Genomic DNA, 26,114 nt, shown 5'->3' on the forward strand with positions numbered 1-26,114 from the left:
GCTCTGGCCTGTTTCCTCCACAAGAGAGCAGCTCGTAGGGAGCAGCAGCACGAGACAGAGATGCTGCTAGCAGCGCCGCAGAGTGCAGTCTGCAGCTGAGCCGGCCTGCCCAGAGCTGCACTTTAAAACCCATTCCCCTCGAGGCTGCTTACATCTTTAATGTAGCTGAGGTGCTCTGTGTGTGCTTATGCAAGTGTATATGTCTGGCTGAGTCCTGAGCTCTCCCTCTTCCTATGCCTCTCTCAAAATCAGACAGTTAATGCAAAGACAACTCACAATAATACTGGGTGAGTTACTGTTGCTGTGAATTTTGTCCAGAGGAGTGGCTGAAAAGCAGATGATGTTGCAACTATAAAATCATGATGGCCATGGAGAAAGTAAATAAGGAAGTGTTTATTCCTTCTCATAACACAAGAACTAGGGGTCACCCAATGCAATTAACAGGCAGCAGGTTTAAAACAAGCACAAAGGAAGTATTTCTTCACACAACACACAGTCAACCTGTGGAACTCTTTGCCAGAGGATGTTGTGAAGGCCAAGACTATAGCAGGGTTCAAAAAAGAGCTAGATAAGTTCTTGGAGGATAGGTCCATCAATGGCTGTTAGCCAGGATGCGCAGGGATGGTGTCCCTAGCCTCTGTTTGCCAGAAGCTGGGAGTGGGCAGCAGGGGATGGATCACTTGATGATCACCTGTTCTGTTCAGTCCCTCTGGGGCACCTGGCATTGACCACTGTTGGAAGACAGGATACTGGGCTAGATGGACCTTTGGTCTGACCCAGTGTGGCCGTTCTTATGTTAAGTATTTACACTCTATTTCTGACCTCTCCAGCTGAGAGTCCTTTACTGTTTCCAGTAACTTGAGATACTATTTCTCCTGTGAGGTCACTGGATGGAGACCAGGATGATATTAGCAGGACGTTGCTCCTAATCTGGAGTTTGGAGTTTGGGACAGGTTGTGTCTCACATGGGAAACCTACAGACCCATGTGCCCATCTAGTCCAGCCTGCATCATCAGCCAGCAACAGATACTTCAGAGAAAGATGCAAGAACCCCCACAATAGGCAGTTATGGAATAACCTGCCCACAAGCACAATTCCCTCCTGACCCCAATAGTCAGAGAATGACTAAAGCCCTGAAGCAGGAGGGCTTAGATCCCTTCCAAACAGCTCATTTATTTTAGTATTGCCTATTGCCATGCTGGATACTCTTGTTATCATTGTCTAATTCCTTTCTCGGTCTTGCCTGAGCAATATCTGGCAGTGATTTCTGCTGGCTAATTGTCAGCTGTGTGAAAAAGCGTTTTCTTGAATCTGTTTTAAGTTCCCCACCTTTCAATTTCACTGACTTTCCCCTTGTTCTTGGATTCCGACGCAGGCTGATGTCGGGGTTTGGCAGAATTTGATTTATTTTTATTATTATTTCGACTGATAATATCAAAGGTTTTTTAAAGCATTTTTTCTATTTTTATTCATTTAAATGTTCTCAGTTGTGAGAATAATAGTGGTGGGGAGGTCAGATAATTATTTAAGGACATAAATGTTGAGATTCAAAAATAAAGCTTTGTAAATGATTAAAACACAAATTGTCAGCATCATGTGTCCACACATACAGAGTAAATATCCTGAAATCAACAAATTGAACATGTTTTCACTATCCACTATCCTTTTGTAACAAGCCTAATTCAAAAGTGACATTTGACTGATACATTCTCACACCGGATTTTGCTTACATTGTCTGTCTGTACATTTTTATGATTACCCTGGAAATGCTTTTTCGCTGGTTTGTGTGTGTCCGGTGAAATCAATGTTGTTTACTGACATTTATCAATCAAAATCGAATCCTTCCAAACCTAGTGATACCCTCTCCGGGCCTCTAGCCCTTCTAATCTTCCGTAGCTGAAGTGCTCTTGGTTTGTTACAGGTGTGCTTGGAGGTGACTGATCATTTCCGCTATCCAGTATATTTCACCTTTTTGTCTGGCTTTTTGTCCTTGCATGGTGATTCCTGTGTTGGTTCCTTTACACAGCTGTTGAAAGTGCTCTTGCCCAATATTACTGCTCAGAACTGCTAAATCATGTTACTTTTACTAAACATGCCCTTAGGAGCTGTAACAGCTGCCTCTCTAGTTTGAAGTAGATTTCCCTCCCGCCCCTATCATAGTATCTGAGCCCCTCACAGTCAGAAGGTATTTATCCTCCCCCTCCTGTGAGGCAGGGCCAGGGCTCTTCTCCTCCTTGTATAGATAGGAACCTGAGGCACAGAAAGACTAAGTGACTTGCCCAAGGTCACACAAGTCTGTGGCAGAGCATAGAATTGAAGCCAGGTCTCTAGTCCCAGGGCAGTGGTCTAACCACTGGACTGCCCTTCCTTTCTGATAATTTCTCTCTAAGCAGTGCCCCTCCAGTGGGCAGGGGGTTAGGAGGTCTGGGATTGCTATTCTCTGGGTTAGGAAACATGCTCATTATCTTATTTTTATTGTGATCTTAATACAATCTTTCTTAAACCATCTCTGCTTGGCTTTCTTTTCCTCTTTTATTGGGTTCTCTTTCGTTTCACGGATGTCCTACTTAGAGTCCTTGGCAGCTGTGTTAAAAATGCCATTTAACTTTCCAAGCACTAGATTTATGCCACTGGATGTAAGACAGTGATTTTTTTTATTCAAGAAAGCATTGCTCTTATTTTCTATCCATGGGCTTTTCAAGGATTTGGTCATATTTTTCTTTCTGTCCCCTGGGTCCCTATAAATCTGACAGGAAGTTTATGGAGATTTGGGGAAGTATAATTTTTCACTACCCCTTGTTTTGATTTATTCATACATGGAACAATTTGCTTGTGACCTGACAGCTGTGATTGAGATTTTACTATTAGTGCATCAATGTCTCTGCTAAGGAACGTGGCTGCTGCTTGCAACCAAATGTCTCTGCTTGTAGAGTTACCTCTTACTTTCTCATTCGGGCTGCACAGGCTCAGGTTGTTACACACAGTCACTCCTCTCTTGCTATTTGTTCTAGCAGCATCATTGTGATTAGTGCTCTGTTTTAATACACGGGCACAGGAAAGGGCCCATTATCCAGCCTGCTCTGTTGTTTCTGTGGGATTTGCCATTATCTACAATTGAACAAACTGCCATAAGCCCGTTTCATTGGGTCTCCTCTCATGTTTAACTTTAAACCCATGCTGAAGTGCTTTGCTGAATCGGGGCCATTGCCAGGTTTTCAGTTTATTGCATCCCAGTAATTTCCATAGCAAAGGTGCTTTACCCATGCTGAAGTGCTTTACAAGGTGGACTTCATCCCCGCACTTGCCAGCCCTGCAAACTCAGCCTGGCATCCGAGAGTCAAGCTGGGTGTAGTGTTTAGGAATCGGGGAATATCCTTTTAAAGAGTTGTTAGATCTCCAGTGGTGCTTACGGTGTTGAGCGTTCAGAACCCTGGAGGAGCAGCGGTGTGGCTATGTAACAGGGCCTCGTGTGTTGTGTACAGTTAGTAAACCCCGTTATTTTGCCTCTGCTGCGCCTGTGGGGTTCCTCCATATTACGTTTGCATAAAAAGCAAATGATACAACCCGGGGCTCCTTCCTCAGCCTGCATCACTGACTGTAAGAAATTCAGCCACCTTGCTCAGGTGTCTCTGAGTGCTTCAGTTTGTCTGCCCAGGTGTAACTGATCTGAACGGGGCACTGGAGTTTCAAAGGCACTCCGCTCCTATTTAAGCAGTGTATTAAAGGGATTAACTGGGCTACTCAGAGTATTATGGGTTGGAGCCATGCTCCACACCCTCTTACTCTCTGTTTAGGCAGTGGGAATTTCTAGTTCTCCCCCCTCTGTGTTGCAGTTAATAAAGCAGCAAGTTCCCAGCCTGCAGTCTGGTGAGCAGACAGGTTTTTGTTGCACTTTTACAAAAAGCAGGTTCTTCTCAGGTGTGCTCAACACTCAGCAGTTTCTAGTCTGGCCTGGTTTTTGCTACACTTGACCTTGTTTCTCTCAGTTGCTCCCATGGGTGCCATTCTAATGATGGGTGCCCTGAGTTTGAGCAGCAGCTGGCATTGTAGTCCTTGTGTCATTTAACCCTGCTCAGAGCGGGTTGACCGGATGCATTGGTTCAACTGCTACCAGCAGTGTCGCAAGTTCTTGTGATTTTCTCATAAGTCTCACGACATCCGGTGTGTTTCTTAAAGTCCCAGCTCCTGGAGTCATGGGGTTGTTGGAGTATATTTCTCAGCTTGCATTAGAAAAAAGAGAGAGAGTTTCTAGCACAAATAATTGTGAAGAAAAGTTTGAAAATCTGGAAGGGGAGTGAAAAAAGCTCGAAATATACATTTTATTTTTAAAAAACCTTGTGATTTTTAAGCCAATGTGGGGATTGTTGTGGCATCATGGATGATTTGGGAACAGCTGGGGTTGGCGATGCTATGCCAGTGCCCTCCAGGGCTTTGCATACGCTGGCGCTCCAGCCACCGTGTCTAGCACCATCAGCACAGCACCGGGGGTAGCCATGGTGGGCAATCTGCAGGGAGAAAGGCTAGCGAGGAGCAGGCCTTTGTAGGCATAGCTGCCGACGCACAAGATGGGACAGACTCCAGCTCCCTCTCCCTCTCCCTTGGCCAGGCTGGCTCTGCAGGGCTAGACATGTCCTTGCCACGTCCTTGCCACTGAAATGGGCAGAGATCTCACTCTGATGTTCCGTTGGGCGGGGGGATGGTATTTTTACACCCTCACTTTTCGCAGATAAGCAGCCCTTTAAGGATGTTCCCTAGTGCTTTTAAGAAGGTCCTTTCAGAGTAGGTGACCGATTCATTCTTGAGCAAACAAGGGGCATGCATGGGGTGCAGCAGAGAGGGCCACGTGCCTCCCCCCCCCGTGTATCCTTTCCTACTAGAAAAGGACGTAAATCTGATCTCTCTGCTTTGCACCTTGCCTGAATGATTGCACACACACATGCACCTGTGCATACATGCACATGCACAAACACACACACACACACAGAAGAAATTGCTCCTGGGGGCTCCCAGGGCAGTGAGCTGGCAGGGTGCGGGAATAGCTTGAATTATGTAATACGATCACATCTCGCCTTGTTCCTTTGAGCATGATCCTGTAGCTGTCGTGGTTTTTGTTCTCTCCAGAGATTCCGGACACGGAGAGCTCCGGCTCGTGCTGAGCCCTCCCTTTGCCCAACAGCGGGCGATAAGGCTGCGGAATACAATTATGTGCCGTTGAGTTTCCAGTTTTAATCAGTGTACACGGTTCCCTGGGGTGAAGCAGGGTCTGGATGCGTATCGCGGAGAGTTTCCGCATTCATGGGAGCGTGGCACATGGTGCTACATCTAGGAGAAGGGCTCAGCTCCTGCAGCTTCATGAAGGCAGCACCTGTCAGGGTTTAGCACTGCCTGTGCTTTCCCAGGCGTCTCTGGGTGTTTGGTGGTAGGCGGCTGGCCGAATGGCTCTCCCTTCTGGGAACACTCGGCTGGCCCATCTGACAGCCCTTGCCTGTGGGGAGGTCCCATTGGTGACTTAAGGATGGAGACGATTCTCCCACACTCTGCTCAGCAGCATCTTGGTCTCAGCCACCCCGCCACGGCCTGTCGCTTGGCCCTTCTCCTCCCCACCTGCCTGAATCCTCTCCCTGCTCAATGTTGTCAGTTTCATAAGGCCGGAAAGGACCATTAGCTCATCTGGGCTGGCGTCCTGCTGGGCACGGGCCCTAATATTCCTTCTTGACACCCCTCTGCTGAGCCCGGCGAATTTAGTTAAACCGGAGCATCGTGATCCTCAGGAAACTAAACTGGCGTGTGCTGCAGCAGAGACCACGGTGTGTCGATGCCTGAGGGTCCTGCAATGGCAGGGAACTGATCAGGTCAGACGTGCCCCAGTAATCCTGGCAGGTGCGGGAGCGCCCCAAGCTGAAGGTAAAAGCAGAAAAATCTAGCGTGTGAGCAAGACTCACCATCGGGCTGGCTCTCTTCCTCCAGTGATCTGTCCCACCCGTAGGAGGAAGCTGGGTTGGCTCCCCAGACAGGCAGACCCCCAGTATCCTGGCCTTGGAGGATCCGCAGAAGCCAGGGATGGCCACCCCAAGGGCCTGTATCTCTGCACTGGGTTCTGACCCTTGCAGCCTCCTCTGGCTCCCTGGCAGCTGGGTCGTGGAGCAGAGCTGCTAGGAAAGTCAGCCCAGTCTTCCCTCCCGCCCCAATTCCCCTCTAGGGCTGGGGAATTCACCTGTCGGGGAGGAAGTGGGCTGGGGAATTCACCTGTCGGGGAGGAAGTGGGCTGGGGAATGCTGAAAGAACTACTAAAGACCCAGTGGTTTGGGAAGGAGAGAGAATTAGCACCCCTACCCCACGGAGGCCCCACAGTAGGAGGCTGGGTCGGGGTGATGGTGCCCCTGCCCAGAGCTGTCAGGTCTAGTCTCTGTTGCCCCTCAAGGCAGGCCAATATCCTGCCTGCTCATTACCAATAGAGAGCAGGCTCCTGACAATGCCTCTGGCTCTGTGTGGATGCTAAGAGCCGGGTTCTGGTGGGAGTCACACCCCTGTGAATCAGGAGTGACTCCATTCCTGCCAGTGCAATGACGCTTCATTTACACTGGTGGCACTTGGCCCTTAACCTGCTGCAGAGCAGGATTCTCACCGCTAGAAATTTGTCCGCAGGGTCTGTTAGGGGCCTGCCACTTTCCCCCGGAGCTTGGATTGCTTGTGTGTGCCGACTGCTGCAGGAATGAGGACAGGAAGCAAGTGCAGTGGGTGTGTCACGCAAGGGATGGGCTGGAGACTAAAGGCCCAGGTGGGGCTGCAGGTGATCTGGGCACGGTGCCCAGTTTTGCCAGGGTGACTTTGAACCTTTCAGTAGCAGCTGGAGAGCTTGATGAGCAGAGTAGCAGGGAACGGCAAGGTGTTTGCAGGCTCAGGTGCAGCTGGAAGGATACAAGCCCTCTTATCTCCCTCGGGCCTGTAGCTCCTGCCTCCTTCTCCTAGCGCAGATTCCTGGGCTTTCCTAGCATGCTGTTCCACCCCCCTGGACCGTCTCTTGGCTCGTCTCCTTTCTAGCTCCTCTGCTGGCTGCGTGTGCTCGGAGCCGGGCAGCGGTTGATGACTTTCCCCGGAGAGCGTCTCACAGTCTTGCACCTTGTTTGGAACATTTCCACTTGCAGAGCTTTGGAAGCCGGGCTCGTGGGTCATTTCATGCTGCACTGCTGTCTGAGTGCAGCGCCAGCCACCTGCGCTGTTTGCTGGAGGGCTTTGGCTCTATCTCACTGCCGTGAGCCATGGCTGTCCCACAACGGTAGCTATTTAGTGTCTGCAGAGCGTGAGAACGAGCCGAGTGCCTCTCTTCTGGGTATTTTTAAACAAGCCGCGCAGAGTCTGGTGCCGCTGTCGAGATGCCCTGGGCTTGTTTGGAATCTGCCGCTATTCTTTGGGGCGTTAGCTGCAGTCAGTGTCTCTGGGGGGCTTTTATGTTTGCAAAGCTGGAATCGCTGCTGCTCCTTTGTGCTCTGTGGCAAGTTGGGCCTGAGCGCAAGAAATGCTGCTTCCCCTCCCATTGGCTACCAGGGGGACCCTGCCTCCCTTCTCATTCCTGGTCCCTCTGTAAATTGCTCACCGGGCAAGCGCATGTGCAGTGTTAGCTTCGTTCAGCCCAGGAATGGTATGGCCACCCTGCACACTAAGCCGGGCTCGGACTCAGGTTTGAGCTCAAGCTCCCTGTCCATCCACACACACAGCAGTCTGAGTCGTGTCAACGAGCACTGAGCACCTGTGATGGGGCAACGACTCACTGGCGCGGCACCTCCTGGTGGTTGTCCAGGGAATTAGCTTTTTCAGCTCCGGAGCGCCCTCTGCCAGCTGATGCCTCACCTGCCACTGGCCCCTGTGTCCCTCCCAGACCCCGGGGCCCTTGTTTCCCAGGCTTCTGCCCCCAGCAGTGACCCCTCTGTCTCTGGGTCTCCCCTCCCCAGGGAGCCTCCAACCCCCTAGCCCCACCTTGCCTCAGTCGTGGGCTACTGCCAGTCACCATCTAGCCCCCGCTCCCTGGGGCAGACTGCAGTCTGTAAACCACTCATCACTGGCAAGGGGGGTTGGGCCAGCTGCCTTTGCCTGTCCCTCTGCAGCCCCAGTACCTTTTTAGGCCCTTTTGGCAAGGCCTGCAGCCTGGGGTTTTACTAGGCTGGAGCTCCCCAGCTCCCTCTGCCCTTCCCCAGCACTGCTCCCCCTCAGGTGCCCTCCTCAGCTTCCCAGGCAGCCAGGTCCTTCGCTCTCAGAAAGCTAGAGAGAGACTCTGGCTTTCCTTCTGGCCCACTGCACTCTTATGAGGGCCTGCTGGGCCCCGATTGCCCTGGCTACAGCTGTGGCTGCTTTCCCACTCAGCCCAGCTTTTCCCCTGCCAACCCTTCCCAGGGCTGTTTTAAGCCCTTCAGGGCAGGAGCGGGGTGACCACCCCGCTACAGGACCCCAGAGCTAGAACCCTGCTGGGGGCGTGGGTCAGAGCCCGAGTCCTGCTGGGACTCAGCTCCAAGCCCTGTCATTCTGCAGTGAGGACGCTGCTCAAGAAGGTCTGCGTAGTGCAGTGTGGACCCGTTTTCAGCTGGGAGACCTGGGTCCAGTGATGATAAGCCCAGGTTTACAGTACAGCGCGGATGCCATGTCCACGAGCCCACGTCCCACAGAGCCGGGTTTACAGTGCAGTGGCTACTCTCAGTGTTTTGTCCTGTCTCATCCGGCTCTCGGGGTTCCTCCTCGCCCTCCCAACTGCTCTGGTCCATTTCTCTCCGGAGGAGGCAAGGAGGAAGAGGTAGCATCATGTGAGCAGCTAGCACCCCTTGGGTGCCAGCAAGTGCCCTGGGTCCTAGTGTGGGCACCAAGCACTGAGGGGGCCAGTGGAGCTCCCCTCTCCATCTCTACTAAGGTGCCATGCTTGAGGCCGGTCTCTGGGCTGGGGACATCTCTCCACTCACAGCTGGACTGAGGCCGCGGGTCATTGCACACAGGGGCCAGCTCGCCGCTTTTTGCTGGGACTGGCTTCAGTCTGATTCAGGCCAGCGGCTGGAAGGCTCCAGATGCAGTCATGCCCCCCCACCTCCCGAGCTGGCTTTCCTAGCCCCTGTGCAGACAGCTCTGACCCAGCAGGGGAGATCACTGGTAAGGTCCTGTTGAGGACGAGCAGGGCAGGGTCTCCTGGCACGATCACTAGGTGTTGGGGAGATGCTGTGCTGCTGAATCATTTTGTCACACGTCCTGCCGAGGAGGGCCGGGCAGGGAGCGAGGGGGGGGGGGGCATGCCGATGCTGAGGCTGGAGAGAACGTGCCAGGCCAGTAGCACAGCCGTCCTTCACCGCCCATGCCAGCTCCCTGTGGTGGGGAGCAGGAAGCAGGCGGCCCACAGGGTGCTGACTCCTTACTTCCAGCAGCCAAGCTACATTCAGAGATGCACAAAGCAGCGATCTGGTGACACTTCTCCATGGTAGCACTTGCAGCGAGTGCCTGAGGGAGGGTCTGCGATGGCCAGCGGGAGGGGGGAGGTGGTTGGGGCAATGGCTGGTAGAGGGAGGAGACAGACTCCCTGGAAACGTGCATTGCACCCTGCCAGAACGCCCGCATAAGGAGCCTGACTAGGTGCTGCTGGGGGGTTGTCCCAGTGCCACCCTTGCTGGGGCTTTCCCAGTGCAGCCCAGGGAGCTGTGCCCACCAGCTGAGACGCTTTCCCTAGTGAACCCCGACCACCTCCTTTCACACATGCCCCCCATGTCCCCACCGGCCTCCTGAGACGACACTACAGCTGCGCCTCTCCATCCCTGTGCCTCGTGTTTCCCACACGGGCTGAGCCTCTCCCAGTGACAGGTGCCCGCCCCAGGAATCTACTCCCTGTGGTGTGCGGAAGGAGCTGCTTAGAGCTGTCTCTCTCTCGCTCACACACACAATTAAGCCAACCTGATCAGCCGCGGGGGCCTCGACTATGTCTTTTGGGCTCTACGTGGAGGTGCCTATGGTCCATAAGTGGGTTGCTTTTCAGAGGGTTGAGCAGGTAGCACCCACTGAAGTTAGGGCTCTCTCCCGCCCCTGGTCTCCCGCCGATGCACTACATTGCTGAGTGGTTGAAGAGAAAATTAATTGGCACTTATCTCATGTTGCGAGCTCCCGGCTGGCGAAAGCACAGCGCGAGCCTTGAACTCCCTGTCTGCGGCTGTAGCTCAGGAGAGCTGTGCTCCCTGAATTGTCGGTGGAGACGGGACTGGAGGCAAAGCTCTGATGCTTCTTTAAAGCAAGAACGCTGGGAGGGGAGGACAAGGTGGGAGGAGTGGAGGGGCTCAGAGCCCTCCTGCACTGTGCCAGCATCCTGCCAGCTCCCCCAGGCAGGCCTAGGTCAGTGCTGCAGTGGTGGTAGCGACTCTTCCCTCCGAGTTGGTCCAGGGCCACCTGTGCAAAACACTGCCCGACCAGCAGGGGAGGCCGGTGGCGCCACAAGGTGCATAGTGGTGGTGACCTAGGCCCAGAGAGTGTGGGTGTGTTTGGGTGTGTGTGTGCTGCCACTGCTGTAACACAGCCCTGGCTGGGGGAAAGCTAAGACCGGCAGCTGTGTCATATGCATCCTCGAAAGACCTCATCATTCATCCCCTTTAAATACCCAGCTCGTTCGAGACAGCGGAGCAGTGAGGCAGATGGCAGAAGTCATTAGTCCTCTGCTTCTATCTTACTTGGCCAGATTGTGCTGTCCTCTGGTCCCTTGGCACCCCCTTGCCTCCCGGAGAGCTCTCTGCATAAGCTCCAGTAATGCAAATCTTAGGAGGAGAAGGGGGGTGGTGTCTTCGAACTCTGCTGTATATTTCAGTGGCATGTTTAATCATGTGAGGGGAGCCAGGAAACTCGGCCCAGTTTTTTTCGTGTATAAGTAATCCTGCGGAGAGAGGGCAAAGGAAATGGAGAGACGTCGCAGCATGTGGCGATGAAACTGCCATGCAGGGCGAAGCGGGGTCAGAGGCTGTTGAATGAAGGGCTGCCGGCCCTCGGGGCTGGTGTTCGGAGGATTGGAATGTGGACAGTCGTTTGATGGGAACAGGCTGAATTTAGTACGAATAAGTTGCTAAAGGCCACTTCAGTGAGGCAACGTTGACCCGTTGGCAGAGCACAAGGCGAAGACTCAGGACACCTGTGGTTTTTTTCACAGCTCTGCCACTGACCTGTTGTGTGACCTTTGGCAAGTCTCTTTCTGTGTTCACCTCGCACCTTTGGTCTGTCTGGTCAGCTCTTTGGGGCAGGGCTGTCTGTCACACTGTGTCTGTGGAGCCCCCAGCACCATGAAACCCCCATCCCAGTGGGGCCTCTCAGGAGGTGGGGGAGTTGCAGCTCCCCGTGACTGGGGGGCAGAGGGATAGGAGGGGAGCTGCTGGAGCTCTGGGGGGAGGAGGGGCAGTCAGCTCTAGGGTGGAAAGAGACTTCCTGACCCTTCATACTGCCGTTCCAATGGCACTTCCTCTGTGGATGGTACCCTGTGCTTTCCCCAGCGCCCCCACCAGCAGTTGGTGTTCTGTGCACCTCCCTCCCCTGTCCAGTCCCTGCCCCCGGTGGCTGATGCACAGTCTCCTCCCCCTCCCCAAGGCTGGGTGTCTGCACCGGGATTTGCGGAGGCTCAAAGGTGGGATCAGGCTGGGCCAGTGAGTCTGACCTGCACCCCGTCAGCTGGCCTGGGCCGCGTCGGCTGCTCCAGCTCCTCCTTCGGGTCCTGCTCTCACCTCTGCGAGATATTGTGGGGGGCAGAAACATAGATCTGGTGGGGGAGCAAGCACCTCTCAATTCCACCACCCCTGCCTCTAGATGCTACAGTAACACAAATAGCAACTGAAGGTGTTAGACCCGAACACTTGCCTGGCTGTGAGAGGGTCGCCCTTCGGTGATCTGACCTGAATTTCCTCTCCGCGTCTCGGTTGCTGCAGCTGTGTAATGCTAATGCTCTGACCTTTTCTCTGAGGAGCTCCAAGCACCTAATGTGCACTTGCTAACACTCCTCTCAGTACCTGGGGGTAGGGGGGCGGCAGTGAGGGATGTGGAAAGGTCTCGTCATCCACTGCCCCAGTGCAGCTGCCCCTGGGGTGGAGCCCAGCTGCTGTTTCTTGGCCTCACACCAGGACCGGTCAGGACCGGAAGTGAAGAATGCTGCATCCATTTTTGTAGAATGTCATTGGCCAGACTGGGATTTCCCCAGAGCCTGGGAGTTCATTGCTTCGCTCTTACACAGAGCGCTGGAGGATCTTCTGTGATCACAAGGGGCCACATCTCATCCCAAACCCTCTCCAGCAGCACAGTGCCCCTGCCGCACGCATTCGGCGGGAGGTCAGCGCTGATTCCCGGGGCCATGTCCTCTGGAGTTCCATGCTCCAACTGACCCAGTATGGCATGGCAAGAGCTAATGGGACCTCAGCACAGAGTGGGATGCGCAGACCAGAGAAACCTGCCCTGCTGACTGTGATGCCCTGCCCTACTGAATGATGAAATGGGGCTCAGAGGGGCTGTGACGGGAGAGGACGGCGCTCCCTGGCGGGGAGCTGTAGCTGACTCTCATCCATTGTATGTCAGCACAAGAGGGTGGGAATAGTGGGTTCAATTTACTGGGTCAGAACTCCCCTGAAGTCCATGCAGGTGGCCAGGTAGAAGCACCTGTCAGCATGGGAAAAGCCTGCTCCTCTCCCCAACCAGGTCTGCTCCATCTTCCTGCTCCTCCGTGGGATGGCTGATGTTTTACAGACAGGGGAGGATGGACTCCCAGCAAGCCCTGGGTATGGTGCATGGAGTTCCTGTCACCGCAGCCTGACTGGAACATCAGCAGTGGTGGTGTAGCTGTGTCCGGACAAGGTGGGTGAGGTAATCGCTTTTATTGGACCAACTCCTGCTGGTGAGACGCACTTCGGGGCCATGCAGAGCTGCCCTTGAACCCCCTGAAGCAGAGCTGTGTGTGGCTCAAAAGCGTGTCTCTCTCCAGCAGGAGCTGGTCCAATAAAGGTATTTATTATCTCACCCGCTTCTGTGGAACATGTCAGCTGGGCCCTAGCTGTGGAGGGGAGGGGAGCGTGCTGTATAATGCACTGCAGCAAGACCCTGCTGGATGACGAAGGAGGGGGTGGATGGGCTGCAAAGGACCAGTCCCTGCCCCTCTCCAGGGCTCAGGCTTATGGCCCCTGTAAGGCAGGTCCAGCTACAGACAGACAGAAAAACAACTCCATGCTCAGCCTTGGGAAACTCCAAACTCCACACTCGCAGCCGTACGATCGTGAGCAGCTCGCAGACAGCTGTGTCTGCAGCACGGCTTGGGCAGACCAGTCTCCCCAGTTATAGCAACCTGGAGAACCAGCTACTCCCCCCATCGCAGGCCCCCATGCAGTGGATGGCTGGAGTGAGATGAAGTCCCTGCTTGACCGCCCCTCAAGGAACGCAGTGTTAAGAAAAGGAGCCGCGGCTTTAGCTCGGGTGCATATGTGTGAAGTGCTCAGAAACAGGCCGTGAGGGAGAGGGGTCAGTATAAGCCCCTGGATGGCTGGATGGACAGGCAGATAGAAATGGGATGATGGCCCAAGGCTGGCCCCTCTGCAGAAAGGCCCAGCTCCCCTTCCACCTCTCACAATGGCCTCCCCCTGCCACCCCGTGTCTGAGCAGCTGCACGGGGAGCTGTGCCCAGAACGCAGCCTGTCTGTCACTGCCCGCACCTGGGTGCTCGCCGGTCACCTCGGCTGCCCTTCCCAGCTGTCAGTGTGTGGCTTTGTACAGCGATGTTTGCAGGCCTGGCCCTCCAGCTGGGGGAGACGTTAGCGCCTCCTGGGGGTGCTGTTAACGAGAGCTGGTGGCGCAGCAGGTTGCTAGGTGACAGACTGGTGTCACTGCTGGGTATCAGGCATCGCCCCAGAGCCGCTGCTGCTGCTCTCTGACAGCCCCCCAGCCTTCCTGAGAGCAGCCAGCTCTGTCAGTGCCAAGCTGTCTTCAACCGGAGGGGCCCTTTCCTCCCTCCTACAGCCCAGGTCCAGACGGCTCATCCGGAAATGTTCCACAGCAGCAAATTTCTTGATGGGATGGCCACACATCAAGGGCTTGATCTGCTGTGTCGAGCTGCTATTGACCCCAGTTAGACTGCAGGGGCTCTGCATCCCTACAGCAAGTCGCTCGCCCCCTTTGTGCCTCAGTCTCCCCAACTGTAAAGGGACAAGGATACTGACCTCCTTTGTTGAAGTCTGTGGATGAAAGCGCTGTAGCCGAGCTAGGTGCTTCTTCTTATTTTATTACTCTTATTAAGAATGCCTATTGAATACCATAGCAAATACAATCTTTGTAGGTGCTGTATGTGTAGACAGCAAGACAGTGGTGTGGCTATGAGGGATGGATAGATAGACAGAGGGGTGTATATAGACATTGATAGACTGAACGAACAGAGCACCATCTGAATACACACACCTACATATTCCCCACAGTAACCCCCATGTAGACGTGCTTACCCTAAACATACCCCTTCCCCAGATAGACACCAGACATCCCCAGCTCACCCGCACCGACCTCCTCACACACAGAGATAAATGCCCAGCTGTAACAAACACATGCCGGCGTCTTTGTGTTTGCCTGCAATGTACCTAAATTGCCTCCCCCTGTGTAATTAACTGAAATTACTGATATTGTCAGAGTAGTTATTACTTAGAGAATACACTGTAATCTGGGAAGCCTAATATAACTCCTTCCCGTGGTAACCGACTCCCTGCTCCCCCAACCCCAGCTCTCATGTATGACCCATTGTCCCAGACGTGACTCAATCCTGCTCTGTTTTAAAGGTCCCTTTGTTTTGTTCTGGGCTGGGGCGGGGTGTGGGGGGGAACTGTAGGGGGTTCTCGGAAATAACCTCCATGCTTCTGGTAGCGATATCTTAGCTGTGATATCTACAGACCTACCAAGAGACAAGGGCAGAAACACAGGGACCAGCACCATGCAGCTGTCTGCCTGCAAGGAGAAGGACAAACAGACCCAGATGGACAGACATAGCCATGCTTAGGAGAAGAAAGATCAAACCATAGGACCACAGGCATCGCCAGGCTGGATCAGAGCCGGGACACCGGATCCCACCTCCGACAGCTCCTGCTTCAGAGGAAGGTGTCAGAACCAACAAATGGGGAGTAACCTGGGTCACGGAGTGTGGGGGAGTCAGGGCCCTGCAGCCCCGGTTTCCTGCGATTCACCATGACTCTCAGCCAGCCAGTAAAGCAGAAGGTTTATTTAGACGACAGGAACACAGTCCGAAACAGGTCTTGCTGGTACAGACAACAGGACCCCTTTAGTTAGGTCCATCTGGGGGCCCCAGAGAGGCCACAGCCCCGTTGGGAAGCCCAAGCCCTGACAGGGCACCCCTCTCCATTTTCCAGCCAGCTCCAAACTGAAACTTCCTCCAGCCTCTCACTCAGCCTCCCCCTGGCTCCTCCCCCGCCTTTGTGTCTTTTGTCCAGTTTCCCGGGCAGAGGTGTTACCCGGCCTCCAACCCCCCTCCTGGGTTCTCAGGTTACATGCTCAGGTATGCTCCCTTCCCCAGTGCAGGCCAGTCTCAAATTCCCCTGCAACCTTCCCAGGTTAATACTCCCCACTCAGCATTCACATAACACATCAAGAACATTCCCACTTCGTCGCAACCTGCTCCCCACATAGGTCATGTTAGCAGTGAGGAAGGAGAGCACTCCCCCCAGAGACCCAACGTGGAGCCTGTGTCCCCAGCTCCCTTTTGATCGTAATGGGGGCAAGGCGCATGGAGCCCTGGGAGATGGTGTCCCGGTGGAGCGAACTTTCCCTGATGTGCCGTTTCCCCAGAGGGAGCCCCGCCCCACCGAGCCATCAGCCTGCCAGTGTGGGGGATTCTAATGGACACTTCTCTTCCCGCCATCAGTTCTCGCCATCTGTTCCAGCCTCATCACTGAAGCAAAAAGCCCACCGCTGGCAGTCTGAAAAGTGACTGGGATGGCCGGGCAGGTCTGGATCTGGGCTGGCAGGTGTCTCCTCCACTTCATTCACAAGTCAGGAGGGTGGCACGGAAGGAGGGTGCTGTTTCCAAGCCAAGGTCACGCCAGGCTTCCTGTCCCTAGTGTGGTAGGCGTGGAAGCGATGGGAGCTGGCTGAGCTCGGACATCTCCATCCTTCACATCCCCTTCTCCAGGGGACTGCGGGCACCAGTGTGGCACAGCGTGAATCCCGTTCCTGCTGGCTGCAAAGGAGCCTGGTTCAGTTACACAGGAATGGAATGGAGGGCAGCAGCTGCTTAGTGGTGGCCCTGCAGGGGGCGCTCTTCCAGCTGGTGACCCCGAGCATCCTGGGGCGTGGGGCTGGGGCATTCTCTGTCAGAGCATCCCACTCTGGGTGGGATGCCCTGGGGTGAAAATCAAGCCTACAAATTGACTCTGATTGTGAGCTCCGTTGTACAGAGTTCCTGAATAACCTGTAATAACATGGAGCTGAAAAGTAGGTCAGGTTGTTTTCAATAATGAATGTTATAAACAGGTGCAGGAGAACCAGACAGAGATAAATTAGTCCAAACAAAAAGGGCCGTGCTGCTGTGATTCCAGGGCTATGCTGAAACCAGGCTTGGGAAAGACTGAGGATGTGGGACCGGAAATTAGTGAATCAAAATTTGTGTGTGGGATATTAGGGCTAATTGGTGGACAAAAGAATGAGGGGCTGGGCTATTCCACCCACCGCTCCTTTTGCGGGTCCTTAAACAAAGAGACTTCGGGGGGCAATACAGGAAGAACAGACTCAGACGACTGGAGTGAGCTTCACTGCCAACCCCGCTGTCTCCCGGGCCCCGGACCTTCATCGTCCTGATCCCGAGAGACGTCCTGACCAGACCGGGCCAGAGGGAGGGGCTCAAACAACACGGCTGCTCCTACCAGCTTCAGCTGAATCCCAACCACCACTTGGGATGAAACAGGATCAGACTGTAACAGCAGCAGCAGCAGCTCCCATCCATCTCAAACTTCTCCTCTTTTCCCCAGAAGGACTGCGATTATCACCCTGCATAGGCGCCGACTCCGTGGGTGCTCCAGGACTAAAGCACCCATGGCAAAAAAATAGTGAGTGCTCAGCACTCACCCACTGATCAGCTGTTTGGTGGTGGGCGGGAGGCTGAGGGAGCGGGCGGAGTGGGGGTGGGAAGAGGTGGAGCGAGGGTGGGGCACACTCAGGGGAAGGGGTGGAGCTGGGGTGGGAAGATGCGGGGCAGGGGGTTGGTCTTGGGGGAGGGGACAGGGCAGGGGCAGGGCCTCAGGATGGAGTGGGGGTGGAGCACCCACCCGAAAAGAAGAAAGTCGGCGTCTGTGCCATCCTGGCTCCCATCTAAGAGACTGTCAAACAAGGGGGGTTTCCTTCTGACCCTCTCACCAGCTGAGGGAGAGGGAAGGAGGAGTGCTGTTGCATTGCCAGCCTGACTTAATGCTTGACTTTCCAAAGGCGTTCACTGTCTTCCCTTCTTTCCTTTATCGTCAATACAAAGTTCAAAGGATGGTTAATGGTGCATTTGCCATGGTGCCAAGGAAGCTGAGGTCTCTATACCAAACCCCGCCCGTTGTAGAACACTGCTTAATGTTGGACAGCGACTGAGTTATGTTAACCCTATTAGCTCCTATGTTCCATCTAAATTACTGCAGTAGCCTCCCGCTGGTGTTTCCTATTGCCAGCCGCGGGCAGGGCTCAGCCCTTCCTCAGTATCAGTCTCCCCCTGGAGATCGGGAGCTCGTGCTGGTCTGGGTGAGGCTGCTGGCTGTGTTGGAGGCAGAGCTGCTGGCTGGCTGTCCAGGGGGCAGTGAGAAGATTTTGGAAGGAACTCCAGTCTGTGGTCAATTTCTTTCAATTCCTTTTGCAGATAGAGAACCAAGAGCTGGTGCTCAGTGAGGCTTAACTCAGCCAACTGACAGACCTTTCTCTTCTTTTCTTCCAGAAGCTGGCAGGGCAGGTACTGCCCCTAATTCTAGTGACTTTGTCAATTGCATCCTTGTTGGGGTGATTTGGTGATTTGGATCTTCCTCTGTTTTGTTGCAATAACCTGCACTCCTAGGTTTTTTTTAATCATACAGCTGACGTGGCCCCAGGTTCCAGCCGATGAGCCCAGAAAGCTGGGGCCAGTTAAATTAATTGTATCCAGGGGGTCCCAGTGCTAAAATTCTGATGAATTACCACCCCCTCCTTCCCCCGGAGCGGTACTAGCTGCAGTTACTTTGATGCAGAGGCTGTAAATACAGAAGCAGTCGCCTTAGGACCTGCTCTAGGAATTTTGTACAGGACTAGTGAGAGAGATTTATTTATCACGTCTTCAGATGAAGTTGCAATCTGCTCTCCTTGCCTGGGTGTTACAATTGGGAGCCACAATTAAGGACCTGAGAATCTCCCTGGCAGGAAGTGTCGGGGAATTTGACTTTCTGGTTGTTGCAGTGTTGGGGTGCAAGGTGAAAAGTGCCACTGTTAGGAAGGGATTGTGTCCCCCTTCCTGCCGCTGTTCCTTCAGGGCAGCCACACCCCCAAAACTTGCACTGCTCAGGATATCGTAACTGAGCTAGCATGGGCGAGGGGTTCTAATAGGGAACTGGGGGGTCAGAGCTCCTGGCTTCTGTCTCGAGATCTGTCAGTGACTCAATGTCTGTGACCATGAGCCAGTCACACTAATTGCTCTGTGCCTCAGTGTACCCCTCTGTAAAACTAGGGTGATTATATTTGCTGGGGTGCTGTAAAGCACTCTGAGATCTGTATATAATAGGCATCAGGGAAGTGCAAGGATGTATTTATTTATTTTGATGTCCTTGCTCGTGAAGCCCTGCTGTCACACTTACCTTGGAGACATGCACCCCAGGTGGGTGTTTAGTTATTGTTCAGTTTCTGATCACTTACATGAGGTTAATTCACACCTAGCACCATTTTCCGCTTGTACTTGCTGCACACACAGCAACCCTTGTGTACACACATACACAGACTCATGCACACACAGCAACCCTGGTGCACACACATACACACACATGCACACACAGAAACCCTCGTGCACACTCCTGCACACACTGCAACCCTCATGCGCGTGTGCACACACACACACACACTCATGGGGACACAGCAACCCTTGTGCACACATACACACGTTCCCCAAACTCACTAACTCTCTTCCCCCTCTCCTCAGCCCAGCTCTCTGGAGGGGCGTTTGAAAGCTGACAGCTGCTTGCCAGCGGGCATCACGTCCAGCAGGTGCTCAGGGAGTTGCGAGCCGCTGGTCTCTGTGTACCTTTGCTATGTGGTAGGGTGGCTGAGCCTGCTCTGTGCCTGCCTGGCTGGTGGGTTTCTCCTGGTAGGATCCTGTGTGCATTTTGCATTGCTGTCCCAGAGCCACGGTGCTGCTGCTCTCCAATATCCGCTCTCTCCTGTGCTCTCCACTGAGCCATCTGATCTCACTGCCCTTGTTTGCTTTCCCTGTGAGGGGAGACGGGAGCGCTCCTAATAACTGCAAGCAGGCTGTGTGGGTTCAGCAAGCACTCACCCTATTGTCAGCGCGGATCGCTTGCTCCTTGCAGAGATGCAGAGATTTTAAGGCCAGAAGGGAACTTTAGATCATCTAGTCTGACCTCCTGTACAGCCAGCACAGGCTCTTAAATTCCCCCCACTTAGCCCTGTGCTGAGGCCAAGAGCTTGTGTTCGACTAATGCAGCTTCCCGAAAAGCCTCCAGCCCTGATCTGAAGACAGCAAGAGATGGAGAATCCACCACTTCCCTTGGGAGTTTGTTCCAGTGGTTAATCACCCGCCCTGGTAAAAAATTACTCCTAATTTCCAGTTTGAATTTGTTGACTTCAGCTTCCAGCCATTGGTGGTTCTGCCTTTTTCTGCTAGATTAGAGAGCCCGTTAGTAGGTGTGTTTTCTCCCCAGGAAGCTCCTTAGACACCGTAAACAAGCCACCTCTCAGCTTCTCTCTGAGAAGCTAAACAAATTGCTCCGTAAGTCTCTCGCTGCAGCCCTTGAAGCATTTTCCTGGCTTTCCTTTGCCCCCCTCTCCAATTTTTAAACATCCCTTTGAAAATGTGGAACCCAGAGTTGGGCGCAGTGTCCAGGGTCGGTCTCCCCAGTGTCGTATCCAGCGGTGAAATTGCCCCCTCCTCCTGCTCACGGCTCCCCAGTGTTTACCCATCAGGGCCTGTGGCTGCTGTGAGGGCTGCTGGGGCTGAGGGCTGGGAAGAGGGCCTGGGCTAGCTGAGGGCCTCTCCAGGCAGGAAAGACCAGGGTAACTCTGCCAGACTGCCCGGGAGGGGAAAAGCCAAAGAGCCTCTTGGGGGACATACAGTCAGTGCAGCGATGTGGGACCGATGAGGCCACGTCAGATCTGAGCTACTTCTAGGGCTCCCGTCACTGTGGTATCCAGGGGGTGTGTTGATCCTCACAATTCACTGCAAGGCAGGGCCGGGCGACCGTCCCCGTCGTACAGATGGGAACAGAGAGGCCAGTGACTTGCTGTTGATAATACCCAGTGCCAGCAGCTTCCCTGCCTCACCCCCACCATGGAACTCTCCTCTCCAGCCTGGTTCCATCACTTTCCCCCACTGGTCCAGCCCCCACCCCCATTCCCTCTCCACCCCCTGCTCCCCCGTTCTGCCCCATTACCCAGACTCTGTGCCCCCCTGTGCCCACGGGGAAGCAGATCTCTTGCTCCCCTCCCCGCTCTGGTCTGGCAGGGCTGCCGTCAGTGTGCTAAGGCCCTGGGGAGAACCGTGGCCCATGCCCACACTGTAGTGACCCCTGTGGCTGTCCGGGGCTGGTGGAGCTGGGGTCCCACCCAGCTCTTCTCCCTGCACCCTGAGCTGTGGAGAAGCAGGGGTAGAGACGGGGGTGGAGGGGAAGATCTCCATCAGGAGGAATTGCTGCCAGCCCTCGCTGAGGGCAGTGGGGTGTGGGGTGGGGCAGGGGTGCCGCTGGGGGGAGTCGGGTGATTTTCAGCCACCGTCCCCTGTTTCCATAACCCCGTTTGTCTCTCTGCAGCCCCAGCCCAGTCTCGACGAGAGCTGTGGCTCTGGCAGTGCCCAGCCAGCCGCCCAGCCTCCCAGCAGACAGAGCTTCGTGCAGAACCACTTCCAAGCACAGTACAGGTAAGTGGGGTGGGGGACACGTCTGCCCCGGACAAACCTTCCTTTCCCATCCCTGCACTGCATTGGCCCCACCCAGGCTGAGCTGGGAGGTGAGGGGCTGGGATCCAGACACTTCCATGCTCCCTGCTGCATAGAGAAGGGATGTGGCACCTGTCCTTGTGGGGCCCAGGCCATGTTGGCTGCCTGCCAGCTGCATGGCACCTCCAGCGAGATCCTGCTGGGCATCAGAGAGAACTACCCGGGGGTGAGGGTGAAGCGCCTTGGGAGCCGAATGGAAATAGTTTATGGCTTTAGCTCTCTAGGAATAAAACCTGCAGCTGTAGGGAGAGGCCGGCCTGGCTGCTGTGTGGAGTGACTCTCCTGCTCGCCTCTCTGCTGGTGCAAAGTGGGAGTAACCGCAGAGAGGTGCACAGGGGGAAAGGAGTGCAACCTGCACCCCACTGCTAGCTGTGCCTGCCTGGTGCTTCCTTTTCCTGCAGTACCCGTACAGCACGCTTCCCCAGGCACAGACACACGCATGCACACGCTGTCCCGTCTGACCATGAGGACCCCCCATTTTTAAAGGCTAGTCAGAAAAGTGGCTACAAAATGCCCCCTCCTGCTTCCCTCTCTGTGCCCCCCATGGGGCTTCCCATCACCCTGACTCATTTTAGTGAGCACAGAGCAGCTTTTCGCAGAGCTTAGCCTGCTGCTGGAGAGCAAGCTGCAGTTACACACCAGCAGCTGAGACAGCAGCAGACTCCCGGCCGCAGAGCCTCGCTTTGCAGTGCCGGTGGCAGAGGCAGAAGGTGGCAAGCTGGATTTCCAGGTCCTGGGGCTGATCAGTTAGAAAACCGGTCCAGCTGGTGAACGGAGATAACGGAGAGAGAATCCTCAAGGGGCGGGGGGGAGGGAGGGGGAGAGAGTTCCCTGACGTGGTGGCTCTTTAAACCATGCCTCATGTTTCGCATCTCTGCTGGGAGTGCACCAGGAATATTGAGCTGGGAGAGCCCATGAGGAGGCTGTGAGGCTAACACTTCCTGGTACTGCAAGAGACAACACCGACCAGTACCTCCCTGGTACCTTCCGTCCAGCCATCCCAAAGTGCATTACAGATTGCACAAACCATGGAGACAGGAGTTGCTTCGCCTGGCAGTGATATGCAGCCATCTCTGGGGTGGAGCATGGCAGCTGTTTCACAGCCCATGGCAGCGCTTCGTGACAGTTTCGGACAGATTTTGAAGAAGATTATTGTATCCAACTGAAAGCGCAGGGGGAATTTTTGGTGGGCAAAGTGTAACGACCCAGCCTGAAATCTGACCCTCACACCGCTCCTAATCTTATTTAATGTCCGCAGATGGGCAGGACCTGGGCTTTATATCGCATTTGAAAGGTGGCAGTAGCTGGTGCCTTGGGTTCGGTAGCGAGTGAGAGGGCGGCGCGCTCTCTACTGAATCACCAGTGTCTGCCAGAACCTGAGCTTGAGCGGCTGGGTCTGATTTCCTCTGAAGCAGTGTTATTTAGCTAGATGGCTTCACCCAGAACTGTCACAATCTGGGGCCATGTTTTGCCCTCCCTCCCACCTGGGCGACACCCCTGCTGTCCGTTAGATAGCCTGGGCGTGGACTGTTTGTAGTGGACAATGGGAAGCACGGTCTGGACAGTCGAAGATTAGGAGGAGGAGGCAGCAAGCTTTAATCCACACACACACAGGAGTGTAACATGCCTGGAGGAGCCGAGGTTCTGGTTGCTGGTCCAGGGCGTATGGAATGAAATCTGAAACTGTTACAGCTTCCAGTCCAAGGCCTGTTCATAGAGCCAGTCATAATGCCCAGGTGTCTCAGCACATCCTGGCCAGGACAGGAAGAGAAAGTCCTGAAGAACCTCAAGAACGGCTTGAATGTTAACAGCTGGTGCAACGCCAGGAAGCACGGATGTCCCCATTAAATGGCAGTTGCAGTGTCTGTTGACTTTAGAAGATTTCTGCTACAAACTCAATCGACACAACACCTGCTAGTTCCTATTCAAAGTGCAGAGCTGTACTGCGGCCCGGTGAGCACAGAGACTAGCCTGCGGTAAGTGCTGGGTGGTAAAAAATAAAAACGATCAGCTTGGAATCCTCTGCACTAACTACATTCCCCGAGGGACTTCGGAAGGTGCATGAATCCACCTGCTGTTGTGTCACTATGAAGCAAGGCTATTACAAAGGCATCCATCTCCCCCCTCACCCCCGTCTGCTAGCACAGCATTATGCATCTCGGATAGTTAGTGGCATTGAAGCTATTCCAGGAGTGAGGCTTAATAAGCAGCAACTTCACTGAGATATTTATGTGCTTTCCACTATCACTGTGTGAATGTAAATTATCAGATGGGCTCATCTGGAAATAAAATTAAAGACCCATTTAGGAATCAGATGGCAAAGATCTTCATAACAAGAAGCGATAGATGTGTCACAAGTGGAAATGTTGCACAGGAATAAAATTCTGGGGAGGTTTATGAGCTCTTTGGCCTGGATGGGAGCCCTTCAAGCAAAACCCAGGTGCTGCTGGATGTAGTATTGGTCATTCTCTAGGTAGCGCTCTCCAGTAAGACCACATTGGACAAATAACCCCATACTTGAGGTCATGAAATATGCTGTGGCTTTTTTGTGGTAGGATATGGGATATTAACTTTGGGGCTCCGGGCATATTCCATCTGGCCACCTAAAATTCCTATTGTGTGTCAATTGGATATAGTTTTCTTCTTCACTTCCTTTTTTGAATGTTGGACAGCTGCCGTGTCCCACCCCAGAGGTGGCTGCCCATCAGTGGTCAGTGCAGTGCTTTTGTTAAGTCTGAAGGAAGGGAAGGGTTGTTGCATTGTTCTGAGAGAACAGAGATAAACGCAGTGATTCTGCTCCAGCCAAACTCCATAGGAGAATAACAGCAAAAATCTTTGGGGTTAGCACAGTTGACTCTATGAGCAGATATATCAGGTAACACCTGCACAGTCAGGATACAGTTGACAGGCGTTAGCATACCTGGATGCAGTATTAAGACTCGGGGAGTGCCAGCTGGGCGTCAGGTGATTAAGTGGTTGTGGTGGTAAAGTTATTCCTCTGCAATATCACATCACAGTCTGCTCACAGGTGCATGGTAGCCTGGGCTCTGGATCTGTGGGAGGGGGAGAAAGAGTGAGAGAGAGTAAAGAAACAGACTGGTTTATAAAACGTCAGTGTTCCCGAAGCGTGTGCATGGACTTTTGCTCAGATGAACTCCTTTGTGAGTGCCAGAAGTCCCAGCACATATTGTCAGTACCCAGCACCATGCCAGGAAAATCCAGCACCCTCTGCAAAGGGATTAAAAGTAAAGGAACCATTCAGCCAAGATGAGTTCCTGTGTATTATTGTGGGTATAACTCAGTGACTTTACTTAGTTAATTACCTAGTGCGTGTTCTATCATCCACACCGAGTCCCATTAGTCTGTGAGCTGTGAAAGGCAGACACCGGGTTGTCCTCGTGGTTTTTACAGCACCAAGTACCTTGGCAGTGCTCAATAAATAATACACCATAGTTAAATAATCAGAGACAGTAGGTGCAAAATATGATTGCTCTGTTATTCTGGGCACCGGGGGATTGGCGTTTGCAGCTCAGTAGGAGGCGCTTTTCCCCCGGAGACAGACCTGGCCCAATGTGGTTTACGAGGTCCCAGTGCAGCTGGAGATGGTAACTTTGAGGTAAGGCATATGGCAGAGGTCCTGGCCCCTCGTGCTCAGTAAAGATGCCCTGTCACTTTGACAAGAATGGGATGGAAGCCTCATTGTCCTAGCTAAGTTCCAGACAGGCTGGGTAGTTACATTCACTTTTGCCCAAATCCCAATCGCTTCCACTGGAGATAGGTTTTGGGCCAGATCCTCACAGGGGTTTAGGCGCCTAACTCCCATTGAGATTGATGAGAGGTCAGTGCTAAATATCTTGGAGAATCTGGGCCTTCCCTTTCTGAGCTGTGGTGCAGTGTTTGCCATGGGCTGCTAAGCAGCGGCCTCGTTCCTCCCCAGAGATGATTAGCTTCATGATTTGTGTTTCCATAACGTGCAGGAGCCCAGAGCACAAGGGCTCCAAAGAGCTGAGAGGTTGGACTGCATTTCAGTGGTGGGTGAAGAGTTTCCTGCACAGCTAGGTAGTGACGGATCTGGGAGACGCTCGGAACGTGTCTGCACACTGGTGTAGCGGACGGAGTGACGTTAAAGTGAGGCAGCTGCCCCAGCACACCTTTGCCTCAGTGATCTTTGGACAACAGGCATCAGGGCCAGGTGCTGGTGAGTGGAGATAGTATTTGTATCTGAATGGGTTGTCCAGACCCTAACGTTGTGTTATGCACTGAAGAAACAGCATTGCTGGCTGGTGATAGATTCTTGGAGATCTCTTTAAGCGCTGATTTATTATCCCCTGCTGCTGTTATTGTTGTGTAATGATCCAAACACAGAAAACTGGTGTCATCCTCTGGGGAGGTCGGAGCCCATGGGGCAGAGCCAGCTTTAGGCCTATTCCACCAATTCCCCCAAATCGGGCCCCGCGCCTAAGAGGGACCCGCACCCAGTGAGAATCCCTTCCCTGGCTAGAGGCGCCTTTTTAATTTTTACTCCCCTGGTGGCGCTCCGGGTCTTCAGTGGCACTTCAGCAGTGGGTCCTTTGCTTGCTCTGGGTCTTCGGTGGCACTTCGGCGGTGGGTCCTTCAGTGCCGCCGAAGACTGGAGCGAGTGAAGGACCCGCCGCCGAAGTGCTGCCGAAGACTCGGAGCACCGCCAGGTGAGTACAAGCCCCGTGTGTTTTTTTACTGTGTTTTTTTTAGTCATCCCTGCCGGGGCCCCATTGAAACTGTTCGAATTGGGCCCTGCACTTCCTAAAGCCGGCCCTGCCATGGGGTGTGATTTGGGGTCTGGCTGTAGCCTCCATACGTGGCTGAAGATTGAGTGGGGATCTGATGGCCAGTGGGGAAGGCACTGCCTCTGATTTCCAAGCACATGGGTATGCAGGGTGGGGCTGGCTTGGGG

General features: G+C 53.9%; 1 protein-coding gene across 2 annotated transcripts in view; it reads left to right on the forward strand.

Moving 5' to 3' along the window:
* LOC123347064 (ubiquitin carboxyl-terminal hydrolase 43-like) overlaps window positions 1–26,114 on the forward strand; it is a 157,671-nt gene that overhangs the window by 22,754 nt on the left and 108,803 nt on the right. For both annotated transcript variants that reach the window (XM_044984509.1, XM_044984510.1), the window contains exon 3: window positions 20,997–21,103. In XM_044984509.1, the coding sequence (XP_044840444.1) occupies window positions 20,997–21,103 (107 nt within the window). The remainder of the gene's footprint in view (window positions 1–20,996; window positions 21,104–26,114) is intronic.

This window comes from Mauremys mutica, chromosome 12 (assembly GCF_020497125.1).
Source record: "Mauremys mutica isolate MM-2020 ecotype Southern chromosome 12, ASM2049712v1, whole genome shotgun sequence".
NCBI classification, from domain to species: domain Eukaryota; kingdom Metazoa; phylum Chordata; order Testudines; family Geoemydidae; genus Mauremys; species Mauremys mutica.